Genomic DNA, 14,686 nt, shown 5'->3' on the forward strand with positions numbered 1-14,686 from the left:
CTAAAATGTTGTTTTTCTTGTATTTGATGAGTTGGGATCACCTACCAACAAAACAAATTCCAACACCCTGCCAACTTGATTTGATTTCACACATTTGGCTATAAAATTGGGGCCCACTATAAAAGTAGAACCTACCATGTATGAGATATGCAGTGTCAGATGTTGTTGGTAGGGTGTTGGAATGTATTTTGTTTGCAGGTGGTCTAGACTTGTATTTGGTTGTAGATGAAAACGGAAGTCGAAGATAAATGTGTCTATATATTTGTATCAAGAAAAGAAGATAAGTGTTTCTATAACTATATAAACAGGGAGTTTCATGCCCCAAGTTCAGTCAATATTCAAGCTTACATATGCCTATAATACTCCCTCTATTTATGTAATTTTAGTTGTTTGGTTTTGATTAAATTGGTTAAATTATTTATGTTTTTTTTTTCTATTTCTCTAAGCCTCCGTTTTCAGATTTAAAACTTCATTTAACTAAAAAAATTATGTCTTAACCAAAAACTGAACTCAGATTTTCAGTTCAACTATTTCAGCTTTAGCTTAAACCGGTTTTGGTTCGGTTTTTCAATTACAAGTTTGGCTTCCAAAATTTAGTTTGGTTTTTAATCAAATAAACCAAATACTCATAACATCATATCTGAAAATCTTATGACCATTCAACTGATATCATAAATGTGTTAACCAATCAAATGGTATTTATCAAAACTCATAGGCCGGCTTTGATTGGTCAAAGTTCTTCCCTATTGTTAGTATTTGCAACTGATGCCATCTAAATATTTTATTATGAAGAGTGTGTGAGGTAGTTTGATACTATAAGGTCATTGACCAATCAAACCTCATTGTGAATTTTGATGAATTGTATCTAATTGCTTATCATTTTTCAGGGTACATAAATTACAAAGACCCCCTTGTACTACGAGGTTAGTGACAAATACTCCTTAAACTTTTTATTTGCAACAAAGGCCCCTTAAACTTTTACATTGCAACAAAATACATTAAATTACCAAAATATTCACCTAAACTTTCCTTATTTATTTTTCTTGCTCTTTTCTCTTAAACCTTAATTGACAAAAAAATACCTTCATTTTCTTCAAATGAAACCATCCAAAATAACAAAAATCGTTTCATTGACATAGAAAATAAAGCTTTATTTTCTTTTTTAAATTCACAATTCATTTCACTCACATGAAAGCCTCTCTTAATCTTGAAATGTAAAAATTTTTCACTCCTTCCTCCAATAATTCAAGAAAAAACAAATGTAACAATAAATCTATATCTATTAGAAAGAAATGTCTAACATTTCATTTGAATATTGAATCCAACCAAAAATCTGTAAGGATCTATTGGAGCAACCAAGAGGATTTCGATGTTATATTTAAATAACTAATTGAATCATAAATCATTAAAATAAATTAAAAAAATGGTAGTTTGGGGATTAAAAAAAAAAAAAAAAGCTGAATGACTATTTTTCGATGTTAACTGACGGAAATCTAATGGAGGGGGTATTTGTCATAAAGTAAAAGTTTAGAAAGAGTCTTTGTTGCAAATAAAAGTTCAGGGGATATTTATCATTGACCCTATAGTAAAGATGGGTCTTTAAAACTTACCGTTTTTATGATAAATAGTCGATTGATTATAAGTCTTCTCTAATATCACGTATTTCACGTATCATAGATTCATGATCAAATCCTTTTAATTTAAATCCAAACAATGAACTAAAGCATTTAAACGAGTAAATAATTAAATGCATTTTTCATTTTTTGCCTTTTCTTACTAGCATACATGCATAGCAATACCCTTCCACTCAAAATAATTGCACCCTTCAACTACTTAAAAAATAAAACAAAATAAAACTGGGCTTAACACATGTGACGTGGGCTATAACCCAAGCCCTAGATGGGCCAAGCCAGGCTCCATAGTTCGTGACTTTTATGTATACAATATTAAATACATAACACTTTATATTGTGTATCAGATAATATGTGTATAAATTTTATTTTATACATTATACAATGTAAAATATTATAAATAAATGTGGGCCTATGTTATAAAATGCCATGCTATAATGTTATATATATATAACAAAAACATAACATATTAAACACACACAAGTGTTGCTTGGCCTGAGCTTGAATACAAAACTTTGGCCCAAAACCAAATTTTCTAGTCAGGTTGAAAGCGGTCATCTTTACGCTATGTTTGGTTTGAAGAAAAAGGTAAGTAAATTTATACAAATTTTTAAATATTTTCCTTTTTTTTTTCCTTTAAATCAAATACAGTGTTACTGTAAACACAAATCTCTTGAAAACAAAAATCATACACACACCCTAAGTGCACGACATCCAACCGCATATAGGTGGGAGATGTTCCCTACATATGGTTGGATGCCATGCTCTCTTTGACATGTATAGGGTTTTTGCTTTTAAGAGGTGTTTCTTCCTTTTAGGTTGTGTTTGGTTTAAAGAAAATATATAAACAAAGGAAGGGAAAGGTTTTGTAATGATTTCCCTACTTTTCCCTTCCTTCCCCTATCTTTTTCTTCAAAACAAATATAGTCATAAGCATAGCAACTTATGGCTTTCCAAAATGGGACCCTACACAAAACATCCTTCAGGTATATTTAGTGAAGAATTCAAAGAGCCAAATTGGCTAAGTTGAATGTTCAGTTCAGCCCTCCCCAACATGCACCTAATTATGGTTATGGGTATGAGAGATGGGAATAGACCTATTTATGGGTTGGGCTTCGGTTCTGACTTTACATTATGTCGGGCTTGAGCTTTTGGGCCACGTTCATTCAAATTTTGGCAAAAGCCAAACCCGAACCCAACCCATGAATAGGTATAGATGGGAATTGGGGCCTTGGAGGGATAGATTGTTCAACGGTTCAACCCAATAACTGAAAGGGAATTTGATTGTTTTTTGTTTTTTGAAAAAATTGGAACAATCAGCCAAAACCCGATGGAATCGTTGAAAACTGAGCAGGTTTTAATGACCCAACCAATTTCAACAAAATGATCCAAGTCGCTGAATGCACATATGCTTTTAAATGCAAATGGAAAGACTTAAACATGAGATCTTATAGTTATATGTGTTAACATCAAATTATCATTCATTTTGTGCTTATTTATGTATTTATATTGATTAAATATGTATATTTTTTAATAAATACAACTAAAGAGATTTGAACCTATATCATTTATGCTAAAAACAACCTCATACTATTAACATTTAAGGTATAAATTTAAAAATATACTAGAAACATATAAAGTATATAATTGTTCTATATTTCTAATTAATAATTATTTATATTTTATATTCTACTTTAAATATTTTTTATAATACAAAATAACAATAATTAATTTCATCTAGGGTTGTTCATCAAACTGATGAAACCAATCAACTCGACCTGGGTTGGTCAATTTTCTAGCATTTCCGAACAACTTTGGTTCAATAATTTCCCAAGTCGACCAAGTTAGATTAGTTTTGCTTTGGCTATTTGTAAACCAACCAAAATCAAATGACTTAACTATAGATATATATTAATATTTTATATTTTGAATCATTTTTAATATAGAAAATTGAGAAAATTCCCATATTTCAAAGTCTAAAATATGTTATATCATAAATTTATTTTTTAATAATGATACTATAACTTTTTAAGTTTAAATCTTTTGAACCGTTTAACCAAACAAAAAATTGACCCAAACTGATACAACCCGAGTGGATCAGTTTTCAGAAATGATCAGTCGGTTTTGGGTGACCAACTCCCCAACCTGACAAAGTCGATTTGGTTGGCCAAACAACCTCCAGCCGAACCGAACCAACCTGCGAAGTGAGCACTCATAATTTTAGCTAAATTAATAGTTTAATCTCCAATAAATAACAATAGTTTAGTCTCCAATAATTATTGAAAATTTATAGCGAAGATGCATAATTATTGAAAATATATTTATTGCAAAAAATAGTAAATAATTATTGAAAATCTAAAAAAAATTTACTATATATAATTATATAATAAATATAGATTAAGAGTTTAAAATTATTATTGATAAAAATTATTTTTATTTGAAAGTTATTTTCTCAAATTTGTAATTGATATAAGTGAAATTAGTTGTTTACATTATTACTTAATTATTTAAATAATACCATTATTTAAATTTTAAAATATTAATTATTTATTGAATTTGATAATTCATAAAATTATAATTTATACTATTATTACATAATTTCAGTATTATGTTATAATTATTTTTCTACTTTTAAGAAATTGTTTAAATTTATTACATAATTTTGTTATTTTTACTATTTAAAATATAGTTATGTTAAATATTTCATTAGTTAAAAGATTTAGTTATTTAAATATTTAAATAGTATGTAAAATATTTAACGCTTTTGTTATTTGAATTTTATTTATTTTTAAACTATTAGATAATATTAAATATTTTGGTATATAAGTATTTAGCCATTTGTGGTATTTTGTTATTTATGATATTTAGTTATTAAAATATTTAAATAATATTTTATTTTTTGAATGTTAAATTTTTATTATTTGAATAACATTTAAATTGAATAATCTGGAAAGTCATAATTTGTATAAAAATATTATTAATGTGAATATTATTAAGTCTATTAGAATTTTTTTGTGTGTTTTAATAAATATTTTCAAGTTATTGTATAATTTTGTGAGAATATTTAAATAATTCTTTTTTTTTAATTTAACATTTCTTTAGATAGATATATATTGGTAAATTTTTATTTATGACAGTTTATGATAAGTTAATATTAGTAATTATTAACTTACGCCCTATATTAATCATTTATATTAGTAATTATTAGTATTAACCATTATCGTTATAATAGTTAATAATTTAGTTTATATAATTTAATGACATTAAATTACTAATGTTAATATTAATAAGATAATGTTAATCATTATTAATGTAATTAATATTATCGTTATTATAATAATTAAATTATTATTATTAAACAAATAATAAAATAGTTAAAAAATATATTATTATGTAACCGTGTCATACACGGTCAATCTAACAATCGTGTATGACATGGTAAATGACCGTGTCATACACGATTTTTCTATCCAGATTGACCGTGTCATACATGGCCAATCTGGATAGAAAAATGAGTTGTCGTTGACCCGTTACACAATTTATCAAAAATGGGTTGGCAATGACCCGTTTTAGATTGTCATCTTCACACGATTATAGAAAACGGGTTATTTTACAACGTCCCCCTCTTAGTTTTCTTCTTAATGTTTTATCTTATTAATCAACCATATAGTGTTTTCACGACAGTTTTTAAAACCGAATCGAACAACGAACTGATCAAGGGTTTGGTTCCCAAGTCGAATGATCCAGTCGTTTGAATCGAACAAATGCCTGTTCTAACAAAAAATTAAAAAATGAAAAAAGGTCAAAACCGTTGAACACTTCGAGTGGTTCAACAGTTCGAGTTAGCATTTTGCTGACCAAATCAATGTTTTTTTGGCAAAACCAGAGTAGTTCTGCCCTTGTTCTTTTGTCAAAAAAGCAGAGTAGTTTTCATCGAAAATAGTGTATTGTCTTCTCACTAGGGGTGGCCACAAGTTAGCTCGGCTTCGTGAAAAGCTCAACTCAGTTCGGTTTTAACCAAGCTTCGAGCCGAGCTTGGCTTGTGAGGCTCGCGAGCCGAGCTCGAATAAATAAATAAATATATAATAGAAAATAATATATATAATAAAAATAATATAATTCTTAATATTATATATATAATATTTTTATTTATAAATATAATAATAACTAATTATTATAGTTCTAATTTTTTAAATATCAAATAAAAAAATATTTTATATATATAATTTTTTATTTTTATAAAACTTTTTCTTAAATCGAGCTCAGGCTTACAAGTTTTTGACTCGAGCCTTGTACTATTCGGCTCGGCTTGGCTCGAATCCACTCCTACTTCTCACCCTTGTTTTTCGTGAGAAAAAAACAACAAAACTTAAAGGGAGAATGATGGTTCAACCCAGGGTCATAATTTTTAGGTCCAAAGTACAGTTGGGGTGGGTGCCAGCTAGGAATTGATGCCAATTCACGGGTAGGCATTGGTGTGTAGAGTGGGGGTTTTTGACGTTTTGAATGTTTATAGCTCTATAGTGGAAATCAAAAATATGCATTGGGATTGTCTTCACTTCTTTGAAACTTAAATGGGTTTGGAATAGAGAAGGAAGAAAGGAGATGGTGAAGCGATTTACCTCTTTAGTGTTATTTTGCCCTAGTTTTTCTCTCTCAAAAACAAAATTACTTCCACCACTGTGAAAGGTATGGCGTGAAAAAAAAACAAAACAAAAAGGAAAAAAAAGAGATATAGGTGTTGATTGTGAGAACAAAATGAAAGAAAAAGAATTAAAAAAAAAACTGACTTGAAAAATAGTAGAAGAAGAAGAAGAAAGTTTTAGATTGGTTGGTTGTGTTTCAATTGGACATGATCTAGGAGAGGTATCAGACATGATAAACCTTCATAGAATTGTGACAAAACATGGCTCTTTGAAAGCCATTTGATGTGGCAAAAAATGGTTCAAGTGTAAGAATTTAATTGGTTAAATTCATAAAAACGTGGATTAAAAAAAGTAAAAAATTCAATAAAAGGAAAAAAAAAATTATATTTGATGTTTTTTTTTTTCGATTCACGATCAAACCATTTGACCCATCGACCGAACCATTTGGTTCGTGACCAGAAAAACTTTCTGGTTTTGTGCCCGGTCCAAGTCTTAAATCAGTGGGACGGGCTACTCGCCTAACGGTCTAATCCCCTGGTTGGTTGTGTAGCCCATTAAAGAGAGAGAGAAAAAACGGTGGTCCTTACCCGGTTACCCCCAACCCCAATGCACGCGTGTTTACGCGGCAAAAATTCAGCACTACTCACCTAGCCTTTTATTAAGCCCCCGGCATTGCGGCTTTCCGACCGATGGAAGCGACATCGTGAAACTATTTTACACTTTTTCCTTTCTAACTGATCTGAAGTTGCTGGGAACCGGTAATTCTCGCCGGAAACGATGAGGTCTCTCGGGAGGCCCATCAATATCAATGCTATGACTCGGAAGGTTGACGTCGATCAACGGCTTTCCCTTGCCTATTACTATCGGATCGCAGACAATCTTCTCAAGCAGGTCCGTTTATCTGTAGTTTGTAGACGAGAACTTCTCCTTTTTTAATCGATATGACGGTTTACTCATTTACTTATACTGCTTTCACTTGGTTTCTATAACCTTGCAAGGAATTGATCGAAAGTAATTTAGTTTCAATGCACCATTTGCAGTAATTCATTGTTAAATCGTAGCTTTAGAAGAATCAAAATTAGGGCAATTGGGCTGAGAATGTTCACATAGTTGTTGAATTTGTTTAATAAACAGAAAGTGCGGTGTCTTGACCAGCTACTTCTGGGTAAATTGCTCAAATTTTATTCCCCAAAAATTCGTAATTATAGTTCGTGCTTTCGTTTTCATGCAGTGTAGCTTTTATGTCTCAATTGTTTTGTCCGAGGACTGAACCTTGGATGCATTGACTTATAACCATATCATATATGCGCGGCACGTGTAGGACAATTGAGGATTGATATATTCTGTTCTTTAATGAGCGACAATGGGTGTTAAGCATAGTCACAACAATTTTGGTAAGAGAAGAAGTTATCTCTAGGGGAATATGTTAACCGTACAAAGACACTGCTGTCTAAAAGAGCATAGTTTTCTTAGTTCAGAAAATTTGGACAATGTTCTCCGTGTGCCTGGTAAATTACCACATAAAATCCAATTGAAGGACTGGCAGATTCACCCACATGGTGAAGATGTGCAACTATGTGTTTTAAAGCCCAAGTATCCAGATTTATCCACCTTTGACAGTCCTTATAGTGTTGCTAGGAAGCTTTTGCACGTAGATTTGTTGTTTTTGGACTTTTGTTGGTAAAGATTTCCATTCAATAATGGACTATGTTTGTTCAAACTTGAGTTCCAAAAAAGTCTCCTTACAAAGAGCAAAGGCCAGTATTTATACTCTGGCAAAATGAAAAGGTTCACGCTCTTTGGCACCTAAAACATTGTACAAATGTAGAATGCAAAAGTGCTAGGTGAACAAAAACAGGAACAATTTAACTAAAAGAAGAAACTGTCAAAAATGGCAGTTCGGCAGGGCAGCCCGTCAGTGTCAGCTGTCTGTTCCAGGCACATGCGATCAACGTGATATATGCTATTGGAAGATTGTGCCCAGAGGTGGTTGGTGCCATGTTTACAGCATATGGCAATTCCTTGGTCATTTGTGAGTCTGATCCTGTTGAGGTATGCCATGGGTTCCTTCTAACTTTGCAGCTTCAGGGTGCCTTCTTCCTGGTCTTGCAATGCCTTTGGTGTCTTTGGTCTCACTATGAGTCCCCTGGGCTGCATCACTGGTGCAGTGGTGCTATCCCATGTAATGAATTCTCCTAACTAGAATAAGTCTGGGAGGTAGGGATGTAGACTGCTACAAGGATGTAGAAATGTGATCCTTCTTCTGCCAAACTCTCGATGACACAGTGAGGGAAGGCTTGGAAGGGAACCTAGAAACAGTTTACCATTTTATTACTCACTGAAATGTGAAACCATATCTAGTTTCTATGATCTTGTGGAGGGTCAGAAATTCCCTATTCCTTCTATGTCAGGCCAGTGTCCTATACATCTTTCATCCTTTTGCTTTTAACAGATAAATTTGTGGACCTAGACTGATGTTATATGCTAGCATTGTAAGGGTTTTATGGTATCTTTTGATTTTTTTTTCTTAGCAGAGTTTTCACTTATTCAAGCAAATGTTATAAGAGGTAGAAGAGTTTCAATATTAAACATTCTTCATCTGTTTCCAGCTTTCTATAGGATATGAAATTCTAATAAAAATAAATTTCATAATTTAAAACACCACAGTTGCTGTTAAACTTATGTTCTTACTAAGGTAGCAGAAACAAGAACTTTCTTGCTTGTACAATCAATGGAAGTGGAACTCATTCTTAAATCAAAACATAGCAACTATATGAAAACAAATTTGGGTGCCTTTTCTGTTCACATTACATTTTACATGGTGTTTATTTAACAGACCCGGAAATATAATTCCAAAAGTATCTTGATCAGGACGAACTCTTTTTATAACTTTCCTGTGTCCTTGTATTTTATCTATCTATACATGATTTTATGACTTATCTGTTATTTGTTATGAATATTAAAATGCCTGCTTTCTATTTTCAGGCCAGTATCTATCGGGAGGAAAAGAATATAATAGATTTGTACATTATACTTGTCAGATTTTCAAGGTAAGGAATGCATAATAGGGATGGCCTTTCTTTATCTTAAATGGAATATTCTGAATTATCAACCATTTTTCATTTCCCAGCTTGGTATCTGAAACTATACCATTCCATCGAGATTACCAGCTCTTGCTTCCAAAAGAAAGAAACATTTACAGGAAGGTGAGTGAAATGTGATCATATTTACTATTAGCATTGTTTGTGTGTATTTGTTTTATTGTTTAATATCCTGAAATGCTATTACTTTGATAATCTATGTCACTCTAGAAACTCCTGGGTATTTTGGAAGAGTTGGAATCTCTGAAACCTGAGGTCAAGCGCCAACTGGATGAATTGAATAAAGTTCATACTGTAGCTCAACTTGATGACTCAGAATGTAACTCATGTAGCTTAACTGCTTCTGCAGAATGGTCCTCCACTAAGAAGCCAGTACCCTTGAATTTTAATACTAAACAGGTTAGGTTTGTTTTTCACCAAGTGACTGCGTTCCTTTATCACATGTGCTTATGTATAAAATAATAAGTTTCTTATTGTTCGACCAGAACTTGTCATTGTTATTATTTTTTTTCCTGAAAAAAGGAAAAGGGACACTTCCATTGATTGTACTGTATTGACAAACTTGTCGTATTGTAGTCTGGATTCAATTTTTTTATGACCTTCTAATTTCAGAATTTCTTTAATTCCTTTTGATTTAGCTGCAAACAGGCAGAAATTCACCTCAGTCTTCACAGAAACATAACAGTGAGCTCACTCAAATTGCACCATTGAAACCCTTGCAAATTGACAAGCAGTTTCAGAAGCTGTAAGTATATTTTTCAATCATATTTTAGAGATATATGTATTATTTTGTTATACCTAAGTATGCCCAAATTCTGGATGGAGTCTGGATTATTATGCTTATTGAAAATTTAGAATGTTAAGAGATTTCTGACTGTAGAAACATGAATTGGAGTAAGAGAACAATTATACAACATCATGCTTTTCCTTGAGATATTTTTCTGATGAAAAGTTCTTACTCTTGATTGAGATGGCCTCCTGTCAGCATGCTGGATCAGTCCACTTCAATGAGAAAAAGAAAGTTTGCATTTATATGGAAGGTAGTCAGGCTGTCTTCAGTGAAATAACAAGTAACAATTATTTGTGGAAATGAAGTTGTCCCCAGATCTGTCTGCTGTGGTCAATACTGAGTCTTGGTGGTTGCTGTTGCATGAAACTTTCATGAAAGCTAGGTTTAGCAACTTTTTGTAACTTTATACATATAGGGAACAGTATAGAATTCAAGAACAGAATGCTCAAAATTTTCCCAAGTATAAATGGAATTTTATCTAGGTGTTAGTGTGTCACCTCCAACATCCATGAAACCAGGAGACAAAGAGGGAGCTAAATGAAAAATTTACCTTTCTCTCTGATCACCATGACTATCCAAAAAAATTCACTGGACCAATCTCAGCTTATAAAACTGTTACAAGGCCAGCTATGTTGTATGGAGCAGAATGTGGGGCAGTCAAGAAGCAGCATATCCAAAAAATGAGTGGGGAAGAAATGCAAATGCTAAGCTGGATGAGTGGAAAAACTAAAAAGGATAGGGTCAGAAGTGGAGTTATTGGAAAAAACCTAGGAGTAGCTCCAATAGGTGTAAAAAATGAGAAAAAGTAGATTAAGATGGTTTCTCATGTGCATAGAAAACCATCAACAGCACCTGTAAGAAGAAATGATCTGTTGCAAGTTGAAGGGGCTAGAAGGGCTAGGATTAGACCAAAAAAAGACTTGGGTCAAAGTAGTAAGAAATGACCTAAGTGCCCATAATTTAACAATGGATATGGCATTAAATAGAATGGAATGGATAAACAGGATATGACATTAAATAGAATGGAATGGAGAAACATGATTCATGTAGCTGACTCCATATATACAGGATTCATGTGCCCATCACTTGCAAAAGAGGGAGATGCAACTGGACACGGATGTTCCTGGTGAGGTGATGCAATCAGCAGCAGCCAGCAGCCATGATATATCTGGGAAAAAAAGAAAATATCTGGGTTTTATGGATGTATGCAATCCCCAGTTTATAGAGGACTTATCAAGAATTACATACTTGAGCTTTGTTTTATTTTGTTTTTTTATCATTGCTCTTTTATTTGGTGGAGTTAAGTTGGGTATGAACAACTTGGAGAGTAAAATTCAATGTATCTGCTGCCAGTTGTGACAGATTCTCTATTTGTTTATCCCCTTCATTTTCCATTTAACTCCTTGTTCCAATTTACTTGGTTGTTATTCTTAATTCATCTTCAGCACAGCATTTTTTTTGAAAAGCTTATATGGTTTTGCTAATCTGAAAAAAAAGGTTGCTACTAGTTCTGATATGCTCACTCTATTATTTTAGAATATTCAATTGAATGTGTTAATAATTGTTAATACTCAATATTATATGTTTATTTTATTTTATTTTTATTTTGTTGAGTATTTATTGTAACATTGTTACTTTTTATGTGGCCAATAAATATGTAGATCTCTGAGCCTGCCTCTTCCAAAGGAGGAAACATTGTCCAGACATTCAATTTTAGGTCCAAACGGTCTCAGGGGTCAGTGGCTTGGACCTAGCAAAGGGATAAAGGTAAAATATTGTTGAAATTTCTCATTGTGCTAAGCTTCTGCTACCATTTATCACTTATTTATCTGTTAAATACTTATGTTGCACAGGTTCAATATCCAAGCAATGCTGACTTGACTCCAGCTGAAAATTCAGGGTCAGGTTTTAACTAAACTTACTGGTGCTTGTTGAATCCCTAGTTGTTAAGCTTCTATAACCTTGTCTGCTTTCATGTTTAGTCTATATTTTCTCTCTGGCGTTCTAAAGGACTGCATCAATTCGCATTTGTCTGAATCTTTCTCCTGCAATGTGGCCATTTCTAACATTTTGTATCTTGTGCTATGGTAATAGCCTGAATCAGTCAGGACAATATGATATTGTGGTAGCAACAGATAGTGATTCAGGAGGCCCTAGATCTACAATGGAAGAAGTACTCTCTTTGGATGATGGTAGATGGTCACAGCTCCCTGAGGAGCCTTGTTCTTCATTGAATGATGACATGATGAAAGATCATTACCAGTTAAATAATATCAGGCAGCAACCCTCTCCTCCTCTTGTTCTTGCTCATGTGCAGCAGGGTTTTCTTCCAATCCCTCCTTCAATGGTTGCTGATCCAAGACCTGGGCCAGCAAAACCTTTACAGGATGAGATGTCCAACTCTAATTCTTACCAGCATTTACATATTGTAAGCATTCCTCCCTCTTACTGCTCTTCCTTTATTTAGATCATGCAAAAAATTTTCCCAGTTTCTGTAAATTACTGTTGAGGTCTTTTATTCTGCGTGGAATTACATTCAGCCAGTAAAAATGATGGAGGACTTCTTGAGATTGGCACAGACAAATACAACAAAAAATCTAGAGACATGTGGAATTCTTGCGGGTTCTCTAGTAAGTTCTATTTTGTTTTGAAAGGATCTGAAATTTTATGCATTTGGATTCTTATGCCTAATTTCAACTAATTGCAGAAAAACAGGGTTTTCCACATTACAACACTAATAATTCCAAAGCAAGAGTCAACTTCAGATTCGGTAAGAGCTTGTTCCATTTCTTTAGAGGTAAAACTAACCCATTCAGAGTTGTCTGTCTCCTGTTTCAGAACTAAGTTCAGTTTGGCTCTGTCTGAAATTTATTTTGAATTTCCTATCCTCTCAAGTTTGCTGAATTCATGCAAAACCAGTTTTAAATTAATAAAACTGAAGATGTTTAAATCAGACTGAATCCAAATTGAGAAAGAGGTTGGAGACATTATCTGCAAGCATTTTTGGTAGTGCTAAATGGATGCCTTAGTGAACTGAGGCCGTGCATATGTTGGTGCCTTCTGTCTTCTTGGAAAGTAACTTGGTGGCTTTACGATGCTGCTAAAAGGAAATGGCTTCCTCTGATACCAGGTTTTGGTGACCCATTCTTTCTTGCTTTACTGGCAGAAAAAAACAATGTTGAAAAACAAGTTTTGACTGAGCAAATCCCTGGGTTGATTCAAAGTTGTATGCATAATCTGGCCAAGAGTGAAAACCCATCCAGCATAAAAAACATGACTAAGACTAAATCATAACAAATTTTCTTTGAATTGTCAATTCATAAATAAGTCGGTAAAGTTCACCATGTTAGAGAAGGGCATAGAGGTCATTTAGTAAAACTTTGTCACTGGTTCAAATGTTTATGAATTGTTGCTCCTTCTTTGTTCTCCGTTAATGTCACCATCAACCATCTATTGTTACCTGATGCAGTGTTTCCTGTCTCATCTTATGGGTGTTGTCAACTGGAAGTCTGGTAGAGTTAAGTCAAACTTAGGTGAGACAGAAAAGCTTTTTGTTGTTGTTTGATTGTTTCTCTTTACCTAATCAATGCAAATATCTCTTCAAATCCTTTTTCTGCGTTTGTGCTTTTCACTGTCCCACAAACTTTAAAGCAGATAGAGAAAACAAAAGACAATGGATGGTTGATGAGGGAAGGGAAGTCTATATTACCAGTGGATTAAAAGGTGAGCAAATGGTATGGTGGATATGTTGGCCAAGTTGGGAGTTAATGGACAACAATTGTTTTGGTCCAAAATGTAATAATTATAAAATAAGACAATGGAATGTAGAAATTTTAGTTCCTTGTCGTGCTCACAAAAGTTGCAACTTACAAGCCGTGAGAGTTGACATTTAATTGCATCATAGCTAGTGTTTTAAAAGCGCAAGGCGCAAAAAAGCGCAAGGGCCAATTTGCGCCTGAAGCACAAGGCGAGGCGTGCATCCTTTTAAGAAAGGCTCAAAATTACAAAAAAAAAGCTAAAAAATAAAAAAAGTCAGAAAATTCCAAAAAAATGCCAAAAATTTAAAAAATATTAAACATAATGTTAATAAAATATAAATTTAAATTTTAAAATAAATGATTTAAAAAACCTATTATCTAAAATTAAAATACATAAGCATAACATGTAAAGTGTATTCGAATGAAAATTTAAAAATAAAAGCAAACATATAAAGCATTTTCAAGCATGTAAAACCCACAATCTCTTTTTTTCCTTAATTGCATTGCTTCAAATAGTTAATGTGATGTAAAACATATTGCATTCTTGATTCAATGAGTTGCCTTTGTAGCACGCCCCTCGAGGCAAGCCCGAACAAGTCTATGTTAGGGTCTGAAATTCTTATTTCTCACATAAAAAATAATGATTTTACAACTTTCATTGCCTTTTAAGAAGATATTTTATTGCAATGAATGAATGGACACCATAAGCAAATAGGGGGTTCTCTTCGCTCCGGTCCGCTCGCTTCGTTCACTCACCGAA

At 32.8% G+C, this 14,686-nt stretch overlaps 1 protein-coding gene across 3 annotated transcripts in view; it reads left to right on the top strand.

The window, feature by feature from the left end:
* The first annotated feature begins 6,862 nt into the window (after nt 1-6,862).
* Nucleotides 6,863-14,686, top strand: part of LOC148861353 (AMSH-like ubiquitin thioesterase 3) — a 48,300-nt gene continuing 40,476 nt past the window's right edge. For 2 of the 3 annotated variants that reach the window (XM_088986360.1, XM_088986361.1), the window contains exons 1-10: nt 6,863-7,168; nt 9,263-9,327; nt 9,408-9,483; nt 9,589-9,777; nt 10,017-10,123; nt 11,830-11,935; nt 12,022-12,068; nt 12,263-12,596; nt 12,709-12,798; nt 12,876-12,938. In XM_088986360.1, the coding sequence (XP_088842486.1) occupies nt 7,055-7,168; nt 9,263-9,327; nt 9,408-9,483; nt 9,589-9,777; nt 10,017-10,123; nt 11,830-11,935; nt 12,022-12,068; nt 12,263-12,596; nt 12,709-12,798; nt 12,876-12,938 (1,191 nt within the window). In that variant the 5' untranslated portion in view covers nt 6,863-7,054. Of the gene's footprint in view, nt 7,169-9,262; nt 9,328-9,407; nt 9,484-9,588; nt 9,778-10,016; nt 10,124-11,829; nt 11,936-12,021; nt 12,069-12,262; nt 12,597-12,708; nt 12,799-12,875; nt 12,939-13,637; nt 13,702-14,686 lie in introns of all 3 variants that reach the window. The other variant, XR_016113299.1, reaches the window with a different exon arrangement.

The sequence above is a fragment of the Nelumbo lutea genome, chromosome 4 (assembly GCF_056320005.1).
Source record: "Nelumbo lutea isolate HS-2025 chromosome 4, American lotus-T2T, whole genome shotgun sequence".
Taxonomy (NCBI): Eukaryota; Viridiplantae; Streptophyta; class Magnoliopsida; order Proteales; family Nelumbonaceae; genus Nelumbo; species Nelumbo lutea.